The sequence below is a fragment of the Barbus barbus genome, assembly GCF_936440315.1.
Source record: "Barbus barbus genome assembly, chromosome: 14".
In the NCBI taxonomy this organism is placed as follows: Eukaryota; Metazoa; Chordata; class Actinopteri; order Cypriniformes; family Cyprinidae; genus Barbus; species Barbus barbus.
In genome coordinates, this window is record NC_136742.1 from 31,766,233 (window position 1) to 31,792,973 (window position 26,741).

At 37.6% G+C, this 26,741-nt stretch overlaps 2 protein-coding genes across 4 annotated transcripts in view; one reads left to right on the forward strand and one right to left on the reverse strand.

Annotated features, from left to right (window-relative positions):
* LOC306880072 (transcriptional repressor protein YY1-like) overlaps nucleotides 1-26,741 on the reverse strand; it is a 672,069-nt gene that overhangs the window by 285,561 nt on the left and 359,767 nt on the right. The window lies entirely within an intron of this gene.
* LOC306879911 (MAM domain-containing glycosylphosphatidylinositol anchor protein 2-like) overlaps nucleotides 1-26,741 on the forward strand; it is a gene marked incomplete at both ends in the record, with an annotated part of 192,085 nt that overhangs the window by 127,285 nt on the left and 38,059 nt on the right. The window contains one exon of the mRNA XM_079433149.1: nucleotides 4,589-4,882. Within this exon, the coding sequence (XP_079289275.1) occupies nucleotides 4,589-4,882 (294 nt within the window). The remainder of the gene's footprint in view (nucleotides 1-4,588; nucleotides 4,883-26,741) is intronic.

A 26,741-nucleotide genomic window follows, 5' to 3' on the forward strand; every position in this document is an offset into this window, starting at 1 on the left:
TTTTAGGGTTTGTTTTTTCTGTGTTATATTTCAAGTTGAACAAAATAAGAAATGTTGCCTTGGCAACTGGCTGAAATAAAATGTTTTATATATATATTTTATTTCAGTTATTGTTTAATTGAAGTCAAACTATTTTATAATAGTTTAAGATTTAGTTTAGTTATATGCTAGGTTCGCTTCTTTAGTTGAAGCAGTGCCGTTAATGATTTATTCAGCAGGCGTGTGCTGAGATGTTCTCCTCCGATAGCAGAAGGATTAAATAATGACGAACTGCGTGTGCCTTAAACACAATCAATCTTCATCCTGCTCGCGCGTTAATGAAGCCGTAGCACAAGAGAGAGAGAGCTGGACGCTTCTATCTACCGCCGAGCAATTAATCTTTGCATTAGTCGTTACATTGAAATGTGCTGTGATAATGAGGACTCGGAAAGGACGGCCAGATAGCGGCCTCCAATCAACCTCACGCTTGCCTTGTCCTTTAGTGTGACTCCTGGCTTTTCCCAAAGATTAGTTCTCTCGCTTTCAATTTCACTTCATTTATCTGCTGCTGTGAAACAAAGGAAGCTCTTAATGATCCGGAGCTTGTGAGATTTTGTTTGTCCATCATGCCATAAATGAGCATTTTATCTAGAGCCGAGCCTCATGATTTACAGTGATTTTAGCCAAAAATTTAAATTTGATGATCAGGTTTGTAGAAATGTGTCTCTGCATCAGTGTCTCAGCAATGGATGCTCTGCAGTGAATGGGTGCCGTCAGAATGAGAGTCTGATAAAAACATCACAATAATCCACACCACTCCAGTCCATCAGTTAACATCTGGACACATTTCTACAAACCTGATGAAGAAACTAACTCATCTACATCTCAGATGACCTGAGGGTGAGGGAATTTTAATATTAGGGGTTGAACTATTCTATAAGAGTGGTTTTGTGTAAACCGTGAGGATTGATGGACTGTGTTCATGAAGGTGTGAAGGAGGTTTGGAGGGCCATTCATTCTGTCTGTGGTTTTATCATCGTTTAGTTTTTTGACGACAGGATCCTGCATCACAATTACCCAGCATTACTCTCTCTGCGTGTCCTCGTGTTTTCTCATTGATCTCTAGCAGATGCTTTACGCTGTAAATAACTCTGAGTATTCTCGGCTTCTGCTCCGAGAGGGTCCAGGATCAGGGATTGGGGTGTAATGGGACAGATCCAATCCTTGAAGGATCAGAGAGTTTCAGCAAAAACACCACATCTGAGTGAATCTTAAATGTCCCAACATTCCCATTACATTCAGTCAATTGTAGATTTATCCAAACAATTTATTATAGTAATTTTAGTTATTTATATATTAGTTATTATATTGGTATTTTTATGGCAGTTACATGACAAACATTTTATCCTAAATATCCATTTATTTATTTATTTTACTTCAGTATTTTTATTTACATCTGTGTGTATATATATATATTTTTTGGTAATTAGAATAATTTTATCCCAAATATCCCAACATCTATTTATTTATTTACTTACTTACTTATTCATTCATTGTTTAAAAAAAACTTAATTTACAGTATTTTTTATTTTAATATATGCAAGAAATGTTATTACAGTAATGATGAAAGACAATAATTGTACAATTATGGAAACAATAGATGTTTGGGCACGTAAAAGAATATAACAAGTAGTATATAATATTGCACACAATGAAAATGAAGGATGTTTTGGGGACATTAAAGGTATTTTTAATTCTGTTTTTTAAAAACATTATTACATTATTTATAATAATAAATTTCCTTTAATTTCCTACTATGTTTTGAGGTGTGTGTGAAATGTTTGGACTCTTATGTGAATCTCTGAGCGCTGGCAGTGATGGGCTGATGTGTTGCCATGGCGATGCAGACGTGATGTCATTTCCCTCGTCTGCTGCTTTATTTCTTTCTTTCTTTTTGTCTGGTCAGACGCGTCGAGGCTTCAGTTCTGAGCGCAACGCTTTTCTCTCCTCACAAACACAGACAGCTGAAGGATTTCTGCAGTTTACTTTGTTTATACCAATAGAAACGATAGTATAAAAGACAGCGGGAGATGATTTAATTCCCTTCAGCTGAGCCTCAGAAACACTGTCTCTGCATCTGAACACGTCGGCAGAGTTTACAAGCTCGAAAAGACTTGGACTAGCCAGTAAACAACATCATGAGAAAATAAAAGGAATTAAAATAAAATATAAACACTAGTTAAACCTAGTTAGTATATATATATATATATATATATATATATATATAAGTAGGTGAAATAAAATAAGTTTGTTATTTATTATATATATATATATATATATATATATATATATATATATATATATATATATATATATATATATTACCTCATTGGAAATAAAATAAAAATTGCTAAAATAAAGTGTTGCAAAGTAAACTTTTAACTTTTATTACAGATATTTAGCAAGGCAGCATAAAAATATTTTCATTATTAGAGATAAAATAATTTAAAAGAGATAAAAAATATTTGTCATTTTCTTTAAATAAATAAAAGTAAAATATAAAACACTTAAACTTATTTTAATTCAATTAGTTGCAAGATAACATTTTTATTATTTGAAATCAAAATGAAATAAAACAAAATAAATTAATGAATTAAATATAACTTAAAAATGTATTTCAGTTAGTTTCAAAGGCATCATAAAATGTTTTCATTGTTTAAAATAAAAAAAATAATAATTAAAAATAATTAATCTTACTTTATCTCAGCTAGTGGCCAAGCCAATGATGCTCATTTGTGTTTATTTAAAGCTGAAGTACTATAATAACTAAAACTAAATCAATTAAAAACTAAAATGTATTAAAACTATATAGACATATTAATAAAAAAAATAATAAAATTAGAAAAGTACAACAAAATTTCTAAAACATTAAAATGAAGACAGGAAATATGAAAATAAAATCATAAAAAAACTATAATGGAGTATCAATGATACTAGAATACAATTTTTCAGTATTTCTGTGTGCTGTGCATTAGCTTTCATTCGAGCATTAGAGTTGTGCTGTGTGTGTTTCAGTGATGAGTTTCCTGATAAATCAGAGTAAATGAGTGTGTAAATAAGATCTCATCCAGCTGTGGTTTGGATCCAGAGCGAGTCGTGAAGTGAAGGAGATTCAGCGAGAGGCTCATCAGGTGTTAAAGACTCGTTTCTGTCTCTGGAAACGGCTCTCTATTACAGTAACAGCTCTTCATTACAGCCGCTTTCTGTTTCTGCTAATGGCCTGGAATAACATGCATTATTAATATACAGCGGCCGCAGGAAAGCCTGTGATTATATATTCAGCTTGTGAATCAGAATCCAGTTTACGTTTGGATCTTTGATGCAGAATTGTTTCTCATCTACATGTGAAAACAGATCTTAGATCACATGCATGCGTTCAGTCAGAAGGTTATGACATCAAACAATACAACGCAACAAAAATTCTGGATTTTTTGAAGTAACATAAAAAATAACTCAAATAAGACAAAGTAAAATACAGTACAAAACATTAAAACTTGTATAAAATATATATATATATATATACACACACACACACACACACATAAACATATACATATACATATACATATACATACATACATACATACAGTATATACAAAAACTGAAATTTTGCAATTACGTACATATGTTGTCAATATATTGTATTTATTTATTTATTTATTAGTTGCTAAGGGAACATAAACATTTTCATTATTTGAAATAATATACAAGAAAAGCTCAAATAAAATATAAAAAAGCTTAAACTTATTTTTTTCAGCTAATTGCCAAGGCAACATGAAAAATATTTTTATTATTTTAAATTAAATAAAGTAAAATAAAACATAAAAAGCTTAAACTTATTTTATTTCAGCCATTTCTATCTGCGGTTTTTGTTTTATCTTAGTTATTTCAACATAAAAAAAAAATAATTAAATACAAAAAAAAAACTCAAATAAAATAAAACATAAAAAGCTTAAACTTATTTTATTTCAGCCATTTCTATCTGCGGTTTTTGTTTTATCTTAGTTATTTCAACATAAAAAAAAAATAATTAAATACAAAAAAAAAACTCAAATAAAATAAAACAAAAAAAGCTTAAACTTGTTTATTTCAGCTAGTTGCCAAGGAAAAGTAAAAACATTTTCATTATTTGAAATAAACATTTACTAAAATATGTATAGAAAATTTTTTAAAAACAAATTAAATTTAAAAAAAAAAGTTTTTGCCCTCCATATAAGCATCATGTGTTCAATCAGAAGGTCTTTGCATAGTAACTTGAGACATTCATGTCGTAAATTATAAAACAATGCATTTGTGAATTGTGGTCTGTTTAATGTAAGTAGGCCTACTGTTGGGGAATTGTTTAAGGCATTCGGTGACGTTACTGCTGGTATTTCTGATGCTGTTTGTTGAACTTGTTTTCCATTCTTTGCTCATTTGGTTTTCCATCCCGAATCCAGCTGTGATTCGCTCACAAACACACGCTCACGCATTGACCGTCTTGCACGGCCCCGTCTGCTGCCTTTCTAGAGCCCCGTATCAGTCCCTCCTCTGTTTTTCTCTTTCTTAGTTCCTCCGAACCTGACCGTGCCGCGGGGCAAGTCTCCAATGGCGGCGCGGGAGGGCGAGACGGTGGAGCTGGAGTGCCTTGTTTCAGGGAAACCCAAGCCCATCATCCTGTGGTCTCGGGCGGATAAGGAGGCGCCGATGCCGGACGGCAGCATGCAGACGGAGAGCTACGATGGCGTTCTGCGTATTGTCAACGTGTCGCGTGAGATGAGCGGATCCTACCGCTGCCAGACCAGCCAGTACAACGGCTTCAACGTCAAGCCCAGAGAAGCTGTGATCGAGCTCATCGTGCGCTGTAAGTGCCTCTCAACACCTGTAACACTACCAGTGTTCATCAAATCAAACCCTTCACAGCAAAATCAAGTCATTTTACACTGAAAATTCTAAACAACTCTTGAAACAAGATACATTTACAAGAAACCCATTCAGCAAAAAATAAAAATATACATACAGTCATGGCCAAAAATATCGGCACCCTTGGTAAATATGATCAAAGAAGGCTGTGAAAATTAATCTGCATTGTTAATACTTTTGATCTTTTATTTTAAAAAATCACAAAAAATCTAACCTTTCATTGGATAATAAAAATTGAAAATCATTATGAAATAAATGCTTTTCTCAAATACACGTTGGACACAATTATTGGCACCCCTAGAAATTCTTATGAGTAAAATATCTCTGAAGTATATTCCCATTCATATTCACAGTTTTGCACGGTGAGGAGGAGAGTTTGAGTGGCTTAAGACTCTCCAAGGACCACAGCTGGAGAATTGCAGAAAATAGTTGCGTCTCGGGATCAGAAAACCTTAAAAAAAATTATCAAACAGCACCTACTCACCACATGTTGTTTGGGAGGGTTCAAGTTCAAGTTTATTTGTATAGCGCTTTTTACGATACAAATCGTTGCAAAGCAGCTCTACAGGAAATTAAGTTTCCACAATATATTTATATATTGCAGAACCTTGGCAAATATTTGATAATTCTGTATGTTGTCTGAGCATTGGCATCCTCTGAGGTCGTCTGAGGGGTTGGCATTATCTTTTCTCAGATGTTCGTTCATTTAAGGGTTGGATCCAGACTGAAGCTTCTGTCATTAGTTACCACGGGATGTTAATCAACAGAGAAACAAATAGAGACATAATTAGAGTAGCTGCTGTTCCATCTAAGCAAAAATGATTTGTTCAACCCAAGCTAAAGAATAATAATAATGTACATTTGATCATATAACTGCAGTATAAGATTATAAGATGCATTATGTGAATGCTTGGCTAAAGAGATGTGTCTTTAATCTAGATTTAAACAGAGAGAGTGTGTCTGAACCCCGAACGTTATCAGGAAGGCTATTCCAGAGTTTGGGAGCCAAATGTGAAAAAGCTCTACCTCCTTTAGTGGACTTTGCTATCCTAGGTACTACCAAAACACAGCCATATCACCCTGCAGCCCAAGACTGGTTGCCCACTGAAGCTAAGCTGGGTTGAGCTGGTCAGTACCTGGATGGGAGACCCTAGGTTGCTGTTGGAAGAGGTGTTAGTGAGGCCAGCAGGGGGTGCTCACCCTGTGGTCTGTGTGGGTCCTAACACCCCAGTATAGTGACGGGGACACTATACTGCCTAAAAAGCACCATCTTTCAGATGAGACGTTAAACCGATGTCCTGACTCTCTGTGCTCATTAAAAATCCCATGGCATTTCTCGTAAAGAGTAGGGGTGTAACCCCGGTGTCCTGGCCAAATTCCCTCCACTGGCCCTTATCAATCATGGCCTCCTAGTAATCTCCATCCACTTGATTGGCTCTATCACACTCTCCTCTCCACCTGTAGCTGGTGTGTGGTGAGCGCACTGGCGCCGTTGTACTGTGGCTGCCATCGCATCATCCAAGTGGATGCTGCACACTGGTGGTGGTTGAGGAGAGACCCCCCCACATGATTGTAAAGCGCTTTGGGTGTACAGCAATACACAATAAAGCGCTATATAAATGCATCATTCATTCATTCAAAAGTCCAGAGTTTTGCGACCTTAGGGAGCGGGTTGGATTGTAGCGTGGTAGAAGACGAGTTAGGTACGCAGGAGCTAAACCATTTAGGGCCTTATAGGCAAGTAATAATATTCTGTAAATGATACGGAACTGAATAGGTAGCCAGTGCAGAGACTGTAAAATTGGGGTAATATGATCATATTTTCTTGACCTGGTAAGAACTCTAGCCGCTGCATTTTGGACTATCTGTAGCTTGTTTATTGAAGATGCAGGACAACCAGCTAGCAGTGCATTACAGTAGTCCAGTCTAGAGGTCATGAATGCATGAACTAGCTTTTCTGCATCAGAAACAGGTAGCATGCTTCGAAGCTTGGCAATGTTTCTAAGATGGAAGAATGCTGTTTTTGTAACATGGGAAATATGATTTTCAAAGGGCAAGTTGCTGTCTAATATAACACCCAGATTTTTGACTTTAGAGGATGTGACAGTGCATCCGTCTAGTTGCAAATTATAATCCAAGAGATTCTGTGTCCTGTTATTTGGTCCAATAAGAAATATCTCTGTCTTATCTGAATTTAATAGGTTGAAATTATTGGTCATCCAATCTTTAAAATTTTTTACACAATCTATTAGCTTAGATATTTTATTACAAAAAATTTAGAAGTTTTGTAATCGATCTATGAGTATATCATGGTCTATAGTGTCGAACGCAGCACTAAGGTCAAGTAATACTAGCAATGGGATGCAGTCTTGGTCTGAAGCAAGAAGCAAGTCATTTGTAATTTTAACAAGTGCAGTTTCTGTGCTATGGTGAGGCCTGAAACCTGACTGAAATTCTTCATAGAGATCTTTTTTTGCAAGAAGGAGCACAACTGAGCAGACACAACTTTTTCTAAAATTTTAGACATAAACGGAAGATTTGAAATGGGTCTGTAATTTGCCAGTTCATTAGAATCTAGTTGTGGTTTCTTAATAAGAGGCTTAATAACCGCCAGCTTGATTGGTTTTGGGACGTGACCTAAAGATAACGATGAGTTAATAATATTGAGAAGCGGTTCTTCTGCTACAGGTAACAACTCTTTCAGTAGTTTAGTGGGTACAGGATCTAATAAACACGTTGTTGGTTTAGATGCACTGATAAGTTTATTTAGCTCTTCCTGTCCTATAGTTGTAAAGCACTGCAGTTTTTCTTTGGGTGCGATGAATGAAGCTGAAATACTAGACGCAGTAGAATCTACATTTGATATTGTATTTCTGATGTTATCTATTTTATCAGTAAAGAAATTCATAAAATCATTACTATTAAACTGTGGGGGAATATTTAGATCGGGTGGCGTCTGTTTATTTGTTAATCTAGCCACTGTGCTAAATAAGAACCTTGGATTGTTTTGGTTATTATCTATGAGTTTGTGGATATGCTCTGCCCTGGCAGCTTTTAGAGCCTGTCTATAGCTGGACATACTGTTTTTTCACGCAATCCTAAAAACTTCCAAGTTAGTTTTTCTCCATTTGCGCTCAAGATTACGAGTTTCTTTCTTGAGAGAATGGGTATAACTGTTGTACCATGGCGCAGTACGTTTTTCTCTAACCTTTTTCAATTTGAGGGGGTCAACAGCTTCTAATGTATTAGAGAAGATAGTGCCCAAGTTACTAGTCATTTCTTCTAGTTCATGTGTATTTATGGGTACACAGAGCAGTTGAGATAAATCAGGCAGGTTATTTGTGAATCTGTCTTTGGTGGCTGGAACAATAGTTCTGCCCGGACGATAACGCGGAGCCATATAACTAATATCAGTAATACGCAGCATGCACGATACAAGGAAATGATCAGTAACATCATCACTTTGAGGTACGATATCTATATCAGTAAGATCAATTCCATGCGATATAATTAAATCTAGCGTATGATTAAAACGATGAGTGGGCCCGGTGACGTTTTGCTTGACTCCAAAAGAGCTTATTAGGTCAGTAAACGCAAGTCCTAACGCATTATATTTTGACCTCGCTATTCGGGGGACAGACACAGTCTGTATAGATTGGACAACGCAAGTACTTCTATCTTTTAAGTGGGTAGAACAAAAGTCGTCATAGCAGTTATTTGAGAATTGGCTTGCTAGTCAGATGGAGCGTAGCGTCCTGGAGATGTTGTCCGACAGGAGTTCCGCTCCGACTCTGCTGGGGTGCAGGCCATCAGCACGGAAAAGCCTAGGATGCTCCCAGAAAAGATTCCAATTATTAACAAAGAGCAGTTTCTTTTCTTTACACCATGACAATAACCATTCGTTTAAAGCAAACAGTCTACTGAACCTTTCGTGTCCTCGTTGATACGTGGGAAGCGGTCCTGACACGATGATCGTCGTCGCGGGCGATGTGCTGCGTACCGTCTTGATCAGGCTCCTGAAGTCCCTCTTCAGTGTCTCCGTCTCCCGCAGCTTGGTGTCGTTAACCCCCGCGTGCAGCACGACAGCACCGATGCTCTCGGCGCCCTTCAGGATGAGATGGAGGTTTCAAAAAGTATTGAATAAAAGGGTGCCGTTAATTGTGGCCAATGTGTATTAGAGAAAAACATTTGTTTCATAATGATATTTCCCCCATTTTAAATTCTTATTATCAATGAAAGGTTAGAAGGTTAGAATTTTTTTAATAAAAGATCAAAAGGATTAACAATGCAGATTAATTTTCACAGCCTTCTTTGATCATATTTACCAAGGGTGCCGATATTTTTAGCCATGACTGTATATGTGTGTGTGTGTGTGTGTGTGTGTGTGTGTGTGTGACCCTGGAGCACAAAAGCGGTTGTAAGTAGCACAGGTATATAGCAATAGCCAACAATACATTGTATGGCTCAAAATTATCAGTTTTTTGTGATGCCAAAAATCATTAGGATATTAAGTAAAGATCATGTTCCATGAAGATAGTTTGTAAATTTCCTACCATAAATATATCAAAACTTTTTTGATTAGTACCATGCATTGCTCAGAAATTCATTTGGACAACTTTAATAACATTTTTACACACACACACACATATACTGCATATATATATATGGATTTATAATTAAAAAATTTATATATATATATATTATATAATAATATTATTATATTTTATTATATATATATATTTTTTTTTTATTATACTAAAATATATTCAAAATATATTTTTAAATATGTTTTCTATGAATATATTTTTGACCGTATTGTTATTTTTAAGATTTTTTACAATATATTTTAAAATAAACAAAAACAGGTCACAAATACTTTTACTAAAATATTTTTTTTTATTGTAAAAAAATAAATAAATGAATATAAATGTGTTTTTGTGATTTCTTTTTTAAATATTTTTAAAAAATATAGTTTAAAATTATAAATGCATATTTTAAAAAATTCTAAAAAATATTTTTGCTAAAATAGGTTTCAAAATATATTTATCTAAATATATTCTCTTCCAATATATTTTGTTTGTATATTTTAAAAATATAAATTTTGAAAATAATTTTTCCTTCATATATTTTTATTTTAATAAAAACTTAATTTGTTGTCCATAGCATATGTAAATATAACCATACACTAGAAACATATAATTTTAAATATATTTCAAAATATACAAAAAAGGCTCCAAAACTGTTTTGCTAAAATATGTTTTAATATACATTTTTAGCGGCAGATTTACTGTGTTTTTGTACCGACAACATGGTAAAACCTTTTTAAAACATACATTTCTAAATATAATCAATAAATAGATACATACAACACATGCATTTACACATTCAGAACACAAGATGCATATCGAGCTTGAAGTAGTTCTCAGTTATCAGTGAGTTTTTTGCACAAGCAAATTCATTTTCCCTATGGCTGTGTTTTGAATGAGTCTCAAGATGCCACACATAATCACATCCATTATAACTTGAAAATGAAACCAACATGCTGAAACTCACTCAGATTTGCGGTGAGCGTTTAGGTGCTCGGCGTGGGTCTGAAGGTCTTCAGGAAGCTGGAGGTATGCTGGAGGTTGATGTGTTTGTGGTGTGAATCACGCTGAGAGATAAAGAGTCTCCGGCGCCGCTGAGGATGATGTGTGAATGGCATGAGAATGGCTTTCCTGAGTGTGAATGCATCAGATGGGTGTCCTTCATGCATTTAGAAAAAGTACACTACTGATGATATGTCAGAGAAGTACAGTGTTTGGGAAAGTTACTTTTAAAAGTAATGCATTACAATATTGTGTTACTCCCTAAAAAAGTAACTAATTACATTACTTAGTCCGTTATTATGGAAAGTAATGTGTTACGTTACTTTTGAGTTACTTTTTAAATCTGGGCAGGGCTTGCTTGTTTGTTTGTTGTTAAAGGGGTTATCAGATGCCCATTTTACACAAGTTGATATGATTCTTTAGGGTCTATAACATACGTTGATTAAAATTTCTCAATGTTAGTGTAAAAATCACCTTCTTTACCCTGTCAAAATCAGCTCTGTCTTCAGCACGCAGTTCTAGTCCATGTTTCTTTAAATGCTAATGAGCTCTGCTGACTCCGGTTTACCATTTTATGAAACGTTTTCAAAGCTTTATTTGAACATTTTGTACATATTATTAGATAAACTGTTGTCATTTAAAATCCAGACATCATTGATACTGTTATTGTTTTAGTGTTTATGCAAACAATTATTATTGTTTGTTGATTTTAAATACAAAACTTAGTGAAATGATGTTTGTGTCAGTACTTTTTGAAAATGTCCAGCACATTTGAACAATACCGTGACTATAATTGTGATGAGAAATGTTCATACCGTTACATCTCTAGTGTTCAGTGGATCGTTCTGCTGTTTAAAATTAATGTAGACTGTTCAGCATCCAGTCAGTTATTTTAGTATTATTTATATGCTATTATAATATTTATTAATATTTTTATCTTTAAATTTTATTTTTATTTTATTTTTGGATTAAGTTTTAGCAGTTGTGTTATGTGAGTTTGTCATTTTTATGAGTTGTTGTTTTTTTTATATTTGTTAGCTTTAATTTATTTGAATTTCACTTTGACTTTCGTAAGTTTAGTAATTCAGCTTAAGTATATTTATTTCAGATGGATGCCGAGGCATCTTTTCTTGTTTTCATGTTTTCAAGTTGTTTTAGTTTTATTTAAAAAAAAAATATTTAATCTTTATTTCAGTGAAATTTTAACAGCCTTGGTCAGCATAACTAATTGTCATTTTTATATATATGTTTCTGTATTACTTTTTTTTTCTTTCATTTTACCTTAATTTTAATACTTCAAATTCTAATATGCATTTATTATTTCTAATATAACTTCTAATATTTATTAGCTTTAACATATTTTTGTTTTAGTTTGAGTAATTTTAATACTTCAACTTAAACATTTATTTCACTTAGGTGCCATGGCAACATTTATTGGCAATATTTTTTCATTTAATATTTATGTTATTCCAACTTTATTTCAGTTATTGAAAATTATTTTTAATTTTAGTCAACAAAATTATTTAAATATTTCTGTAAAGTTTTTATTTATATTTATGTCAGTTTCAGTTCTGGTTATTTTAGTACTTCACTTAGATGCCAGAAGTTTTTCATGTAATATTTATATTTTATTTCAGTTACTGAAAATGTTTTTTAATAGTTTTAGTTTGAATTAACAGTAACGACACTGCTGTCAGCACATATACCAACATACAGAGTTTGAGTTAGTTCAGCTGTGTTTACACAGCTAGTTAGCTGCTGAAGTCCCGTTTCTCTGGTGTTTTTCGGCTCTCTTCTGGTTCTGAAGCATTAGTAAGTCATGGAGTCACTCAGGACCAACTTGTGTTTGGAAATGTCTGTGCATTTTACAGCTTCAGATCACGTCCTGAGTCTGCACTGATTGATTAATTGATTGACAGCTGTCAGAGAACAGTGATGAAGAGTAGTGAAGGTTATTGTTTTAATAATTTCCCCTCCTGCATCGGTGCAGCTGACCGATTCCTTCTGTTCGCTGCAGTGCTGTAAATCTGGACTGAAATCTTAAGAGTCTTATTTCTGCTGGATGATATTGACCTGAGCAGGAAGACCATAATGTCTGAGTCCAGTAAACATCCAGAGCCGCTGATTTATATCTCAGAGCAGAGAACAACTTCATAAATCCTGTGAACATACATGTCCTCATCACATCTGATCACGCCGCTCTGATGTCTTACTCTCAGGAAAGAGTTTATATTAAAAATGCAGATTTGATTTTTTATTATTTAGTATTATAGTATCCATGTACATTTTGAATTTTAATTTTAGTTTTGGTGGTTTTGATATGTGTTTGTCATTTTTTATTAGTTTATTGTTGTTGTTTTTTGTTTTGTTTTTTCTAGATAGCTTTTATTTACTTTTAGTGAAGACGAACCATCAGAATAAGTTGAGAAAACCCAAGAAATTTGAGGTAATCCAAGTAATTTAAGTTATGTCTCCAATTTTAAGTAAACAGAACTATTAGGTTTTGAGTTTGTTGTACTCATTCATGTTAATTACTTTTAACTTGAAGTACTGAGTAACCAAACTCATTCTTTTGGTAGAATAAACTTACAATTTATTTTTGAGTTGTTGCAACTCAGATTAGACATTTTTTTATTTCTTAAATCTGAATGTATAAATTATTTAAATATCAAAATGTATTGGCACTTACAAACAAACATATAGCACATAATATCATTTTGGAAATTTATTTTAGAAGAAGAAATGCCCAACAGCCAACTTTATTTTTATTAAAACCAACATGAGGCAATTGCTGTAAACATACCTCCTGTAAAATTAAACATTTGTTAAATCTTTTAAAACATATTTCAATGTTTTTTTGGTTTGTTTGTTTGTTGTTTACTGTACATTTCTGCCATAGTCACCACTAATAACCTATTTCTAAATATAATGCAGAAACTTAAAATTTTCTGTAAAGCTGCTTTGCAACGATTTGTATCGTGAAAAGCGCTATACAAATAAACTTGAATTGAATGTAACATAAAAACAACAAAGATTTAGGATCAATTTTAGCAGTTTCAATTACTAACTCTGTTTAAATACCTTAAGAGCTAAAAAAAATCCTCAATCTGTCCTTCAGAATCATCAAGCTAAGAAAGAAAAATCAGGAAGAACAACATAACTTTAGAACATGATCATTATTATTGGGTCAATTTAACATGAATCACTAACTAGTAAAAATAATATTAATGTTATAATGAAAAAACGTGACAAACATTAAAGTTCTTAAAGAATCTAAGTCTTTGTCATGCAGCAAGACCAGAAGAGCTCTGATTACAGTACCTCGAGCTGACATCTTGAAAATTTTAAGAAAATCACAAGGAAAAATAACAATTTACATACAATGCTGTTCAAAAGTTTGGGATCAGTAAGATTTTAATGTGTTTTTAAGTTCACAAAGGCTCCATTTATTACATCAAAAATACAGAAAAAAACTGTAATATTGTGAAATATATATATTTTTTGTTAACAACTGTTTATTAAATTTTATTCTGTGGAACAGTAGTACAAAACAAAAAAGCAGCTGTACAAATGTAGAACCCTTGGTAGACTGAAAAAAAAATTTAAATAAATAATAATAATAAAAATATATTAATTCATATTAATAGACAAACAAATAACAATAAAATTATGTTTTACAAAGATTTTAGAAAAGACGACAACATTAAAAGCTGAATGCCATGAATGAAGATTTCACGTTAGATCCATAATATTGTGAAATATTATTACAATTTAAAATGCCAGTTTTATATTTTAATATACTTTAAAATGTAAATTTTTATAAAATGTAATATTTCTGTGATGCAGCGCTGAATTTTCAGCATCATTACTCCAGTCTCCAGTCTCCCATAATCTTTCAGAAATCATTCTAATATGCTGATTTATTATCAAGTTAAAAATAACAGCATTTATTCAAAATAGAAATCTTTTCCAACAATAGAAGTGTCACAAATGGGCCAGACACAAACAGGTAAGTGAAACACAGGCAGGTATATTGAACAATCGGCAGATGGGATATCGTGGAGAGCAATGGTAGGTGAGTGAATGATACTGAAATCAGTCCTGGGAATGTCTTGCAGAATACTGACAGTCTATTTCCTTGCAGGATAGTGGGAGCTGAGGAGTCTGAAATCAAAGGAGAACAACGAGGGAGTATCTCTGGAGAGTCAAAGGGAAACTGGAAGGTAAGTATACACAAGTTAGTAGCACAAGGGAGTCAGGTACAGTTCAGGACAGTGAATGACTGAGTGCAGCGTGCTCTTGAGTGTGTCTTGATTGGAGATCGGCAGGTGCAGGTGATCAGAACCCAGGTGCAGATGATCAGAACACAGATGAGTGAGATCTGGTGTAAGTGGTGGATGAAGACTGAGGAGACGGAGGAGGCTGTGACAACGTGACATCTGTGACATTACCCCCTCCCCCAGGGGCGGCTCCTGATGCCCTCAAGCGGTGGCGGGGGCGACCACGACCTCTGGGTGCGGGGCGATTCGGATGAGTGCGGTGGAAGTCCTCGAGCAACATGGGATGCAGGATATTGTCCCGGACCACCCAGGAATGCTCCTCTGGCCCATATCCCTCCCAGTCGACCAGGTACTCAAGCCACCCTCGCTGCCGCGAGTCCATGATGGTCTTGACCTGGTAGACCGATGGTTGGTCTAGGATTTGTGGAGGAGGAGGCTTGTCGGGTTCCCTGGGTTCTGATGAGGAAGGAGAGAAGGGTTTAAGGAGTGACACGTGAAAAGTGGGATGGATTCTGTACCTGGGTGGTAGGTGAAGCTGGTACGTGACTTCATTTATCTTCCATCTTTATCCGGAACGGACCGATGTAGTGGGGACTCAGCTTTTTACAGGGCAGGCGGAGGTGCAGATCTCTTGTGGACAACCAGACCCGTTGTCCCGGATGGTAGGTAGGAGCGGCGGAGCAGCGAGCATCTGCAAACCTTTTCTGCCTCCGCACTGCCCGCTGGAGCGGGACGTGAGTTGAGTCCCATACTCTCTCGCTCTCCCGGAACCAAAAATCCACAGCTGGCACCTCGGAGAGCTCTCCTGACCAAGGGAAGAGCGGGGGCTGGTAGCCGAGCATGCACTGAAAGGGTTTGAGGCCGGTGGTGTTATACCAGAGGGAGTTTTGTGCATACTCAGCCCAAGGGAGGAAGCGGCTCCAGCTGTGTTGGTCCCTTTGGCAGTATGCCCGGAGGTAACGTCCGAGTTCCTGGATCTTGCGCTCAGTCTGGCCATTCGTCTGGGGATGGTAGCCATAGGACAAACTCACAGTGACCTCTAGCAGTTCGAAGAAGGCTTTCCAAACTCGGGAAATGAATTGCGGGCCTCATTCCGAGACTATGTCTTCGGGGATTCCGTAGTTCCGAAAGACGTGGGTGAACAGAATTTCAGCTGTTTCTAGGGTGGTGGGTAATCCTGACAGAGGAACCATCTTACAGGCTTCAGAAAAGCAATCCACAGTCACGAACGCACAGGTGTTTCCCTCTGAGTTGGGTAAGTCAGTTACAAAGTCGATCCCGATGTGCGACCACGGACGTTGAGGAAAGGGTAGGGGCACTAGCTTGCCTATGGGGAGGTGACGAGGAGTCTTGGACTGGGCACAGACTGAGCAACTACGGACGTACCTGATGACATCACGGGACATACTGGGCCACCAGTAACGGGGTTGGAGGAGCGAGAGGGTCCGTTGGCTCCCTGGATGTCCAGAGCCCGGTACTTGGTGAACTGAGCCCTGAAGGGACTGCCGGGAACATAAATTTTCCCATCTGGGCCTCCCAGCGGAGCAGGTTCGGTCAGTGTGGCGGCTTGGATATCCTTGTCGATGTTCCACTGAATAGGGCTCACGATTACGGCTGGAGGGAGGATTGGCTCAGGCTCGAATGGTGCATCGGGGGAGTGCAGGTGGGAAAGGGTGTCCACCTTGCAGTTTCGATTCCCTGGACGGTAGGTGATGGTGAAAATTAATCTCGTAAAGAAAAGCGCCCAGCCGGCCTGGCGGGGATTGAGCCATTTGGCATCACGGAGATATTGGAGATTCTTGTGATTGGTAACTACCACAAATGGATGGTTGGCTCCCTCCAGACAATGCTGCCACTCCTCTAAGGCAAGCTTGATGGCTAGTAGCTCCCGGTTTCCGATGTCATAGTTCTGCTCCACTGAGGACAGTTTCTTGGAGTAGTATGTGCAAGGCTGGAGGCGAGGAGGCTCATCAAACTGCTGAGAGAGCACGGCCCCCACTCCGGTGGTGAAGGCATCCACTTCCACCACGAACGGCACATGAGGATCTGGACGGCAATGGGGGACATAATAAATGCAGATTTCAGGTTTTCGAATGCTTCGGGGGTGCTGGTGTTCCAGGACAGGGACTTGGGCTTTCCACGGTGCAAAGATGTCAGAGGGGCGGTATGCTAGCTGAAATCCTTGATGAACCGACGATAGAAGTTAGCGACGCCGAGAAACCTCTGTAACTCCTTCACCGTCTAGGGGCGAGGCCACTCTTTGATAACCGTTACCTTCCCCTGGTCCATAAGGATTCCATTCTGGCTGATGATGTATCCGAGGAACTGCACGGTGGGGCAATGGAATTTGCATTTCTCCAGCTTGAGGAACAGATGGTGCTGACGGAGCCTCTGGAGGACCTGCGTAACATGGCGGCGATGGTCGGCCAGGTTCCGTGAGTAAATGAGGATATCGTCTATGTAAACGATCACAAACTGGTGGAGGAACTCCCGGACCACCTCGTTCATGAATCATTGGAAGACGGATGGGGCGTTGGAAAGGCCAAACGGCATAATGAGATACTTATAGTGGCCAGTAGGGGTGATAAAAGCTGTGTTCCATTCATCGCCCTCCCGGATTCGAACGAGGTTGTAGGCGCTCTGCAGGTCCAGGTTGGAGAAGACGCATGCACCACGGAGTTCCTCTAGTGCCGCCGGGAACAGGGAAAGAGGATACGGGAGTTTAACCGTTTGGGAATTCAGGGATCTATAATCAATGCATGGCCGCAAGCCCCGGTCCTTCTTGCCCACGAAGAAGCTGGATGCCGCTGGAGATGTGGAAAGACAGATGAAACCTTGATTAAGAGTCTCCTGGATGTACTCCTCCATAGCCTTGCGCTCCGGGATGGACAATGGATAAACTCAACCCTTAGGTCGATGGCACAGTCCCATGGCTGGTGAGATGGTAAATGAGTGGCCGCTTGCTTACTGAAAACATCCTGGAACGCCGTATAATCAGGTGGGATCGAGCATGATTCCAGAGGTGTGGGACTTTCAATACTGGTGGAGGCAATCTGGGCAGTGAAGATCCGACTGATCTGTCGGGGCAGAACCGATAGGCAGTGCTGATGGCAGTATTCGCTCCAGTGAGTAACCTCACGCAAGTCCCACCTGATTTCTGGAGAGTGGAGAACGAGCCAGGGGTGTCCCAGGATGACATCCACCATGGGTCCCTCCAGTACCAGAAAGGTGATTTCCTCCTCATGTAAGGTGCCAATCTTGAGTTTAACGGGAGGTGTTCAAAATCTCACTCGCCCACGCCCCAGCAGTTTCCCTTGGATGGTTTCGACTCTGAGCTCCTGGGCTTGGCGGGCTCGGGGCAGATGAAAATGGTTTAGAAGGTCTTGTGAGATGAAGTTCTCTGAGGAACCCCGAGTCGACAAGGGCTGGGATGGAAACAGAGCATTATGGAGTGAATAGTTGCACTGATAACAAGGAAAGGGAAGCAATGGCTGGTTCCAAATTTACTGCACTCACCGCTGGAGGTGGGGGTCTGATTGGGAAGGTTCCAATGAAGTGTTCACTTACCACATAAACAGAGAGAGGTAAGGAGAGATGACTGATTGGATGATGTCGAATGATTTTCAGATCCTGAGCACCACTGACAAACATCTAATCTTGTGAAATGTGAGGTAAGTAGTGCCGCTCCTTAGTAGATTAGGCTGCGTGTGATTGCAAATCTCAAAAGTGAAAGTAAAAAGCAAATGCGCATTCTTAAGCGATTTCAATGTCCCGCATATTAATAACGGCTCCCTGAAAGCACTGAAATATATTTTTCTAGTATATGTCATATATATAGTATTTATACCCTTTACGGTTGCCGTAGTACACATCATTACCTTTCTGAATACTGTATTCGGATTCGGGCAGATATACTAGTGGCTTTATATCAGCTTTACAGTATTTAGACAGGGAAATAGTTTGTCGAAATAGTGTCATTCTCCTCTGGCCAGACAAAATCAGCAGTTTAAATCTAGGCTAAAGCAGAATCAGATTGTGCAAAGGACTCATCTGGTTCCTGTGGTCTTGTCCCGATGGCCATCTTGGAGACAGGGTCTTCACTGGGGATCAGTCTCTGGGGCTCATCTAGGTGTCCTGGCTGTAGAAGTCCTCTCTAGGTGCTAATCCACCATCTGATCTGGATACGAACTGGATCTGGTTACTGCAGTGACCATCTGATCTGTATAAGGACTGGATCGGGTGGCTACGGTGATCTCGGAATAAGAGAGAAACAGACTAATATTAGTGTAGATGTCAATCTTCTTACGATGTAACAAGTACATCGTGTGTTATGGGAAGTGTTCCCGGTTCCGGTTGACCTAATTAATGCAGCCTAACAATCCTTTAATAGATTTGAATATTAGAAGTGTATTAGTGTGTTATGTGTACACCAGGTTAAAGAGATGGGTCTTTAATCTAGATTTAAACTGACAGAGTGTGTCTGCCTGTTAGGTAGATTGTTCCAGAGTTTGGGCGCTAAATAGAAAAAGGATCTGCCCGCCAGCAGTTGATTTTGATATTCTAGATATTTTCAAATGGCCAGAGTTTTGAGAACGTAATGGATGTGGAGGACTATAATGCAATAAGAGCTCGCTCAAGTACTGAGGAGTTAAACCATTCAGCTCTTTATAAGTAATTAACAAGATTTTAAAATCTATACGATGTTTAATAGGGAGCCATTGCAGTGTTGACAGAACCGGGCTAATATGGTCATACTTCCTGGTTCGAACTCTAGCTACTGCATTTTGGACCATTTGTAGTTTGTTTATTAAGCATGCAGAACAACCGCCCAATAAAGTATTACAATAATCTAACCTTGAGGTCATAAACACATGAATTAATATTTCTGCATTTGATACTAAGAGCATAGGTCTCAGTTTAGATATATTTTTAAGATGAAAAAATGCAGTTTTACAAATGCTAAAAACGTGGCTGTCAAAGAAGAGATTGCTATCAAATAGCACACCTAAGTTCCTGACTGATGACAAAGAATCGACAGAGCAACCATCAAGTGTTAGACAGTGTTATAGGTTATTACTTGTGGGGGTTTTAGATCCGATAATTAACACCTGTTTTTTACAGAATTTAGCAGTAAAAAATTACTCGTTATCCAGTTTTTTATATCGACTATGCATTCAATAAGTTTCTCAATTTGGTGTGTTTCACTGGGCCGTAAAGAAATATAGAGCTGAGTATCATCAGCATAACAGTGAAAGCTAACTCCGTGTTTCCTGGTGATATTTCCCAAGTGTAACATGTAAAGCGTGAAAAGTAACGGCCCAAGTACTGATGCTTGAGGTACTCCGTACTGCACTTGTGATCGATATGATACCTCTTCATTCACTGCTACGAAGTGATGGCAGTCAGATAAGTAAGATTTGAACCATGCTAATGCACTTCCACTAATGCCAGCAAAGTTTTGTAGTCTATTCAAAAGAATGTTGTGGTCGATAGTGTCGAAAGCAGCGCTAAGATCCAGTAGCACTAATAGACAGATACAACCACGATCAGATGATAAAAGCAGGTCATTTGTAACTCTAATGAGAGCAGTCTCAGTACTATGAAATGGTCTAAATCCTGACTGGAAATCCTCACAGATATAATTTTTCTCTAAGAAGGAATATAATTGTGAGGATACTACCTTTTTTAGTATCTTTGACAGAAAAGGGAGATTTGAGATCGGTCTGTAATTAGGCAAGGCAAGGCAAGTTTATTTATATAGCACATTTCATACACAGTGGTAATTCAAAGTGCTTTACATAAAAGAAAGTGAAATAGACATTAAAATCAATAAAAACATGGAAATAAAAATAATAAAAACAAGGAATTTTAAAATGATATAGAAAATGATTTAAAATAAATTTTAAGAAAATGATTATACATAAAATGTATTGCAGTCAGTTCGGACATATAGCACAGTGCTCATTCAACAAATGCACAGTTAAACAGATGAGTTTTGAGTCTTGATTTAAATGTGGCTAATGTTTTAGCACATCTGATCTCTTCTGGAAGCTGGTTCCAACTGCGGGCCGCATAATAGCTAAAAGCAGACTCCCCTTGTTTTGTGTGAACCCTTGGTATTTCTAACTGACTCGATCCTAATGATCTGAGTGGTCTGTTTGGTTTATATTCAGTGAGCATATCAGCAATATATTTAGGTCCTAGGCCATTGAGTGACTTATAAACGAGTAAAAGTACTTTAAAATCAATCCTAAATGTAACTGGAAGCCAGTGTAAGGACCTGAGGACTGGTGTGATATGCTCAGATTTTCTGGTTCTAGTCAGAATCCTGGCAGCAGCGTTCTGGATGAGCTGCAGCTGTCTAATGGTCTTCTTGGGAAGGCCGGTGAGGAGACCATTACAGTAATCCACCCTGCTGGTGATAAAGGCATGAACAAGTTTCTCCAAGTCTTGATTGGAAACAAAACATCTAATTCTTGCAATATTTTTGAGATGATAGTATGCTGATTTAGTTATTGCTTTGACATGACTACTGAAACTAAGGTCTGTCTCCAGAATCACCCCAAGATTTCTGACTTGATTTTTAGTTGTTTGACCCCTAGAGTCAAGGTATGCATTCACCTTGAGAACTTCATCTTTGTTTCCAAATGCAATGATTTCAGTTTTCTCCTTGTTTAACTGAAGAAAGTTCTGGCACATCCAACTGTTAATTTCATCAATGCATTGGCAGAGGGAGTCAATGGGGCTGTAGTCATTTGGAGATAAGGCTAGGTAAATCTGGGTATCATCAGCATAGCTGTGATAGGCAATTTGGTTCTTCCTCATTATCTGACTTAGTGGGAGCATATACAGGTTAAACAAGAGCGGTGCAAGAATTGAGCCTTGTGGGACTCCACATGTCATGGCCGTCCACTTAGACTTATGCTCTCCTATACTCACATAATAACCTCTCCCTTCTAAGTATGACCTGAACCATTTGAGTGCCATCCCAGAAAGCCCGACCCAGTTTTCCAGTCTCTCTAAAAGTATGTTATGATCGACAGTGTCAAACGCAGCACTAAGATCTAGTAGTACCAGCACTGATATTTTGCCAGAATCAGAATTGACGCGAATATCATTTATCTTAACGAGTGCTGTCTCTGTGCTGTGATGTGCTCGGAAACCAGATTGAAAATTGTCCAGGTATCCATTTGACTTTAAGTAGTTGTTCAGCTGATTAGAAACTACCTTTTCAATTATCTTACCTATGAAAGGAAGATTTGATATGGGTCTATAGTTGCTCAACAAGGTGTTATCAAGATTGCGCTTTTTCAGAAGGGGCTTAACAACTGCAGTTTTAAGGGAGTTTGGAAAAGTCCCAGAAAGAAGTGAGGCGTTCACCACTTCTAAGAGATCAGCTTCTAAACAGTTAAGCACATTTTTGAAAAAGGATGTGGGAAGTGTGTCAAGATAGCAGGTTGAAGATTTAAGGTGCTGTACTATTTCTTCCAAAATTTTGTTATCAATTTCTTTAAAAACACACATAGTCACTTCTTTTTGAAATTGCGGTCGAATCTGTGTGACCTCTGCATAACTTGAGGATGTGCCAATCTCCTTTCTGATATTATTGATCTTCTCAGAAAAGAAGGAAGCAAACTCATTGCATTTGCTGTCGGAGAGCATTTCACTGGGAATCTGACTTGGGGGGTTTGTCAGTCTCTCAACAGTCGCAAAAAGAGTGCGGGTGTTGTTTAAGTTACTGTTTATAAGGTTTGAAAAGAAAGTCTGTCTAGCTGTGGCTAGTTCCACATTGAAAGCATGAAGGCTGTCTTTATAGATGCTATAGTGAATTTCGAGTTTCGTCTTCCGCCACATCCGCTCAGCTTTTCTGCATTGTCTTTTCATGCTCTGAACTGCTGTTGATTTTCTCCAAATTGATTTCTGTTTCCCCGTCTTCTTGCTGACCTTTATCGGGGCAATATCATCAATAACATTCTTAATTTTTGAGTTAAATGACTCCAGGAGAAGATCAACAGAGTCTGCAGAAATGCTTGGTGTTAATGATATTGCCTCCATAAATAGCGCACTAGTGTTCTCGTTAATGCATCTCTTTCTGATAGAGACAGATCTAGATTCAGTGGTGACCGAGATCAATATATCAAAGAAAATACAGAAGTGATCAGATAGTGCTACATCCTTAATTACAATGGATGAGATGTTTAGACCTCTACTGATGAGTAAATCTAGAGTGTGTCCACGATTGTGTGTTGGTCCGTGCACATGCTGACTCAGGTCAAAAGTGTTTAAAACAGTTATAATTTCTTTTGTAGTTTTGATTTCTGCATTATCTATGTGAATATTAAAATCCCCTGCAATAGCAAAACAGTCAAACTCTGAGGAAATCATTGATAACAGTTCAGTGAACTCATCAACAAAGGCTGGAGAATATTTTGGAGGCCTGTAAATAATGATAAACAGGGTGCGTGGAGCACCTTTCAGCACAATACCTAGGTATTCAAAAGATGAATACTGACCAAATGACATTTGCTTGCACTGATAAACATCTTTAAACAGAGCAGCTACACCTCCTTAACTAAATTAACTAAATCTTTGGGGTCAAGTTGTGTTTTTTTAATGAGAGGCTTAATAACAGACAATTTAAAGGTTTTGGGGACATATCCTAAGGACAATGACGAATCAATAATAGCCAAAAGAGGATCTATGACTTCTGGAAGCACCTCTTTTAGTATTTTAGATGGAATAGGGTCTAACATACATGTTGTTGGTTTAGCTGACATAAGTTTATATAGTTCTTCCTCTCCTATAGTAGAGAATGAGTGGAATTGTTCCTCAGGGGATCTATAGTGCATCTGATACGATATTGTAGCTGACGGCTGCATGGTTGCAATTTGATCTCTAATAGTATCAATTTTGGAACTAAAATAATTCATAAAGTCATTATTGCTGTGCTGTTGTGAAATGTCAACACCTGTTGATGCTTTATTTTTTGTTAATTTTGCCAATGTATTAAATAAATACCCGGGGTTATTTTTGTTTTCTTCTAAAAGACACGAAAAGTAAGAAGATCTGGCTGTTTTTAATGCTTTTCTGTAGGATAGGGTACTTTCCCACCAAGTAATACGAAATACCTCTAGTTCTCTCTTCAGGGCACGAGTGTGCTCATTATACCACGGAGTCAGACTGTTTTCTTTGATCTTCCTTAAGCGTAAAGGAGCAACTGTTTCTAAAGTGCTAGAAAAGAGAGAGTCCATAGTTTCTGTTACATCATCAAGTTTTTCTGCACTGTTGGATATGCTGAGGAATTGAGATAAATCAGGAAGATTACTTACAAAGCAGTCTTTTGTGGTAGAAGTGATGGTTCTACAATACTTGTAACAAGGAGTTGAATTTACAGCTTTAGCTATATGGAGTTTACACAAGACTAGATAATGATCTGATATATCATTGCTTTGCTGCAGAATTTCAACACCATTAACATCAATTCCATGTGACATTATTATGATTTCAACAATGAGTAGGTCCTGGCACGTGTTGTCTAACCCCGATAGAGTTCAGAATGTCTATGAATGCTGATCCTAATGCATCTTGGTCATTTGTCATTAAAATCACCCACAATTAATACTTTATCTGCAGCGAGCACTAACTCTGATAGAAAATCAACAAATTATTTAATAAAGTCTGTGTGGTGCCCTGGTGGCCTGTATACAGTAACCAGTACAAACATCACGGGGGATTTATCACTAACACGTGTTTCTCTAGATAATGTTATATGAAGCACCATTACTTCAAACGAGTTATACTTAAAGCCTGTCTTCTGTGAAATACTGAAAATATTGCTATAACTTGTAGCACCTCCCCCTTTGCCTTTTGGACTCGGCTCATTTTAGACTCCTTTAAAATAATGTATTCATCTGGTTTTAGCCAGGTTTCTGTCAAATATAGCACATCTAGTTTATGATCAGTGATCATATCATTTACAAAAAGCGCTTTCATAGAAAGGGACCTGATATTCAATAAGCCAAGCTTTATCATTTGTTTCTCTGTGTTATATAAATTTGTTGAACATCAATTAAATTGTTACTCTTAATTTGGTTTGGATGTTTTCTGTATTTTCTAGTTCGGGGAACAGACACAGTCTCTATAGTGTGATATCTAGGTGAAAGAGTCTCTATGTGCTGAGAATTAACTGACTTCTGTGATGTGAGGCGGCTAGCAGACGGTCGGTTTAGCCAGTCTGTCTGCTTCCTGACCTGGGCCCCAGTTAGTCAAGTACGTACTCTAACGCTCACAGAATTGCCTGTACATCCCTTGTGAAAAGTAATTCTCCCCACTGATAATTCTGTTATTTCTGCATCAGTTATGTGCTCTTTTCTCCTCGAACAATTATGAAGACCGTTGTCCGTAACAACTATCTGGTCTAAGGATACCAGTGGTGACTTGCAAACTTTGTTTTCTGATCGAATTTGGGAGACAATCGCATCATCCTTGAAAAGCCCAGATCATCGGATGATCCATTTGAAATTGCTGCATGGACTTTGTCTGTCCCCTTTGGGGCGCTTATGTGTGCATGTATCGACTTCCCCAAATTGCAGTTTATGTCCACGGGGGGCACTCGGTGCATTTTTTATTTTTTTTGTCATTTTGTTTCTTCTCTTTGATGTGTAGTTTTTGTATTCATGTATGTTATTTTTGAATATTTTTTTTTCATGTACTTGAGTCTGCCATTTAAATAAAATAAAAAAATAAAAATAAAATTGTTCACAAAAAAGCAGTCATAAGTAGCACAGGAATATTTGTAGCAATAGCCAAAAATACATTGTATGGGTCAAAATTATCAATTTTTCTTTTATGCCAAAAATCATTAGGATATTAAGTAAAGATCATGTTCCATGAAGATATTTTGTAAATGTCTTACCGTAAATATATCAAAACTTAATTTTTGATTAGTAATATGCATTGCTAAGAACTTCATTTGGACAACTTTAAAGGAGATTTTCTCAATATTTAGATTTTTTTGTACCCTCAGATTCCAGATTTTCAAATAGTTGTATCTCAGCCAAATATTGTCTTAACAACCATACCATACATCAATAGAAAACCATACATCAATGGAAAGCTTATTTATTCAGCTTTCAGATTATGTATAAATGTAGACAAAAATTGCACTTAAGACTGGTTTTGTAGTCCAGGGTCACATTTGTCCTTCTTTTGATTCAGTTTTTGGCTCTAAATAACATCTGGATACATGTAATAACAGCTAATAACGTCAGTTTTATTTTTAGTCTCAGCAAAGTTGCTGTAGATGTTTGTAATGACAGACACTGAAATGCATTCACTCGTCATCAACAAACACAGTTCCTCTGTTCATCTCCTTCTCTGTGTGTGTGTTCGGAGAGACATCAGCGCTGATGTCGGATGAGGCTGATGATAAAGCTTCTCCATTATATGAATGCATTTTCCGGACAGATTTGAGTCTCTTTCATTGAACCGCATTTGCTTCAATTTAGAGCACACATCTCTAATGCAACGAAACCCGTCATACATCCAGCAGCATTTCTGTAAAAGCCTTGTCCTTGTACTGTATGTTGTTTTTTCCGGAAGCAAACACCAGCTATTTCACTGCATCCAGACGGAAAACTCCCACATGTGTGTTTGTCATCGTCTGACTTGCTTCTGCAGCTCTTTCTGCTCTTCGTCTCTCAGCGTTTGTGCTTCAGATGATCTCAGATGTGTTTGGTTTGGCCTCTCGCACCCGGCGCTCGTTAAATCTCCTTCGCTTTTCTGGATGGAATGAAGTTGCAGGAGGATTGGCTCGAGCTCTCAGATCAAGAGCTCTGTGTTCATCTGTCCTCCAGCACCGCTTAAACAGTCCTTTATGTGGCTCTTAACTGATACGCAGAAATTAATTTCAGACGTTTGAAATGAAAAATGT